This window comes from Phalaenopsis equestris, unplaced genomic scaffold, assembly GCF_001263595.1.
Source record: "Phalaenopsis equestris unplaced genomic scaffold, ASM126359v1 Scaffold000878, whole genome shotgun sequence".
Taxonomy (NCBI): domain Eukaryota; kingdom Viridiplantae; phylum Streptophyta; class Magnoliopsida; order Asparagales; family Orchidaceae; genus Phalaenopsis; species Phalaenopsis equestris.
Window position 1 is genome coordinate 1,277,720 of NW_018165318.1, and position 3,654 is coordinate 1,281,373.

The following is a 3,654-nucleotide window of genomic DNA, read 5'->3' on the forward strand; positions in this document are numbered from 1 at the left end:
CTTTTCAGCAGGAAAATCAAGTTTTGAAGCGATCGCCTCCGTGGTGAATGATGAGCCACCATCATTTGATAAGTTGGTAGAATTCGAGTGTTGGCCAGAAGATGTTTTTTTTCTTAACGAATTGAAGAAATCGTTCCGATTTTGAACCTGAAAGGGGAGTTTCTTCGGACTCAAAGCACCGCCAGTTCCTTCAACTTTACCTTTTGGGTTCATAATTCCTTTTAGAGGTTGGGTTGAGGCAGGAGGAATGATGGTTGGAGTGGTTGGTACTCTGCTGACATTTCTTGGTTTAGTGTTATCCTTGTCAGGAGATAAACTATTTTTTTCCCTATTTAGGACTTGAAAATTTCCAGGTTGAAATATCTTATAGACGTCAGATCTAATGGCAGGGCGTACAGCATGAACTATTAGTTGGGATGAGGACTGCTGCCCGGCCTTGGAAGCACTGACCTCTGTAGTTCTCAACATCTTTGCCTTAGATTTTTCGGCTGAGCTAAGACCCTGAAAATATTCATGAAATTTTGAAAACTTTCGGCACCTTATGATTTACCAGTATTTCCATTGCTGCAATATTTGAATCTAAATTGCAAAAAAAGCAAGAAGCATGAAGAAAAAAAATCAGTAAACGGTGCATCATAAAAGAGTGATGCATATCTGCCAGACTGCTACACCAAGTATGATTTGTTGATTTTTTTACCTTTTTTTGTGTATGTTCAATCGCTTGAAAGAATGTTTTCTTAAACAGTGTTGAAGTACTATTTAGACTGACTACCAAATCACTTCAGATTTCTGTTGAATTATCCAGAATAGCATGAATTAGAAAAATTACAGAAATTGTTTGCAGAAAACGCAAACAAACAACCAAAAATATTCCGAGGTGTCAAAAGTGCTAGGTTGTCTACAAATGCTATTCGTATGAAATGTGTAACACTTTGATTTGAAAATGCCGTTCATTACAACTGATTCTTGAATGTAAAAAGATACAAATCTAAAAAATTTGCATTCATTAGGAATGCAATTCATCTGTATTTCTATATAATTAGTAAGTCATTATAGTTGGGAGATCCAACCCTCTGTTTCCTAATTACAGGGTATCAATCCTTTATTCACTCGAGTTGGACATGCCATTTACATTCCTGCAATTGACCGGTGCTAGAGGCCTAAACATGTTAAAGACCACATCCCAACACAATCGTTCCTGATTTTGAGAATGAGACCTGAGCAGGATGAAGGAAAAAAGCTTCCTCGTGCAAAAAAAGAGTGCACATAGGCAATAAATATCAAATAAACAATCCAGGAAGAAACTCAAACCTTAACTTAAAGCTTCTTAAAGCCAGTGAATATGGTCATGGTCTCCCATGTGAGGATACCCAGCTCCCCACTCTCCAGCAACAAACGACAAATCATCCTAAGGTCCTCTACGCCAAGGAGCAGCGCGCAAGCCCTCTACAACATTTTAAGCCCCACCTCTATTCAAGGATCGTTGCAAGAAAGGAATCCAATTCAACAAATTAGAGGACTCCCAAGACCTAAACACAAATTAGTCTAGTCTACAACTTGAAGAAAAAAAGGTGGAGCATTAATCGCTCCTCCCTGCACCAAAAAAATCTAACTTAATCAGGGCCTCATTTTCCAACAAACCGAAGAGTAGGTTATGCACTTTGAAAACATTTAAAAAAAAAAAAGACGAACACTTTGACAAAACTGGCCTTGTGTATATCCATTGTTCCCTCTTGTAAAAACCTAAAACATGGTGAGCAAAATGAAAGCTTCAGAAAATGTTTATAGCTATGACAATGACCCATTTGACAATGTTAACAGTGATGCTGGCCTAACCCCCAATCCCCAATGGACTCAAAGATGCAGGTCAAACTACAATGAGCGAGCTCAAGGAAGACCGATGTCAAATCCTCAGCAATGCTTTTTTTCCAAATGGAAAGTATGAGAGTTTTTCCTATTATGCGAGCATAAATACTGATCCATCTTGGTAACAATTAAAGTGGATATCAACCAGCTCACCATTAATCCCAAAGCTAAGACTATCAAGCATCTACCGAGAAGAATTCATCGTGATATGAAGCGAAAGCACACAATGGAGTCCAATAAACTTATTGAAGTTGTTTTCATTTGAGAGGAAAAATACAACCAATTAGACAGCAACCATCAACCCTTAAAAAAAAGAATATTAGGTTTGCATTTGCATCGACTTTTAGGATTCTCAAGACAAACTGCCTCAAATAAAACTTCCCCTTAACAATGGCTGACTATGAATCATCCCATAATATGTTCTTATTCATAGATGGGGTCATCTAGTTACTATCAATATTGATACCACCAAAGGATCAAAAGAACTCATCCTTCTGTAATTGAATTGGTTAACATTGGATCATAGCCTTTAGCCTAATAATGCAAATGTAACCTACCAAAGAGCCAATGACTTAAATTGTTGAGATTTATACACACAAAAAAGTTGAATGCCATATTCCCAAGTTATCAAAAGCCAGACGACTCTGAACAGCTAGATGAACTCAAAACACATATTTGCCAAGCTAAGAGAACATGACATCAAGAAAGATCTCAAATATGCCTTTAAAGTCTCATCCGTCAAATTCTCTAACTTCATGGCATGTTATTAATGTATTGAGATTGATACCTCAAAAATAAAAAAAAAATATAGATAATGACAACTCTAAGAAATAAACGCAACTCCATTATTTCTAAGACATTGTCTATCTGCAAAGGTTCATATGAAATCTAACAAAGGTCAACCTTCCGTTAGGCTCATGAATAAGGGAGCCTCATTTGTTTGGGATGCAGCTGTCGGCGCTTAAAAGGGGGAAAAAGTTTAAATGTTTGGGGGTCGCCCGTAAGAAGCTGTCGGCAGCCGGAATCGAAATCCCGTCACCCGCTTCGGAAGGACTTTTTAATTTACGTATATATATATAATTTTAGAAAAATATGAAATCAAACTGACCTCATATTTTTCACAGTTTAAATGAAAGGGCACTCTACCTCAAATCCTGTATCTATCCCGAGGGATAAACACAAGACTTGAGGATGAGGCTCGATCAAATAAACTAAGAAAGATATGACGTCCGTTTGGTCTGCGAAACCGTTTTATTTGCCGACAAGTTCCCCTATTTAATACAGAAGAATTAAATAGGGTTTATTTTAAGCTGGGTTCGGAAAAGCTTCCTATAAGGGCAAGCCCCTATAGTTAATTACATCTTAAATGACCGAAGTCACCTAAGAAAAACTCTCGATAAAAATCAGGGGATAATGTCTTCAAAGAGGTCAAAAGGATAGGACTTTTCAACGAAATCGGACGAAGAGGTGTGAAAGGGGAAAGACTCTAATCTGGAACATTGTTGAGGAATCCAAATGAAGAGAAACTAGGGGAGGTCACAGATCCTGAGGAGAACCTCAGTGACTTCCCAGTCTATCCTATGGTTTGACTCCAATTTTTAGGAAGAAAATATTAAAGTGTTTTATCCTGCCAATTTTATTTAATTAGGTCTTATATTTGCGTGACAGGGTCACTCAAATTGCCTAGAAGATATGAGGGTTTACGTCGTATCGGACGACAACCTCGGAACCTAGAACGAGTTAGGGCTCAGAACGTACGGCAGAGCTATACGAATGCCTAAAGAAAAA

The 3,654-nt window shown here is 37.8% G+C and overlaps 1 protein-coding gene across 1 annotated transcript in view; it reads right to left on the reverse strand.

Annotated features, from left to right (window-relative positions):
• Window positions 1-3,654, reverse strand: part of LOC110032144 — a 44,245-nt gene that overhangs the window by 826 nt on the left and 39,765 nt on the right. The window contains exon 4 of the mRNA XM_020735668.1: window positions 13-501. Coding sequence (XP_020591327.1) covers window positions 13-501 — 489 coding nt within the window. The remainder of the gene's footprint in view (window positions 1-12; window positions 502-3,654) is intronic.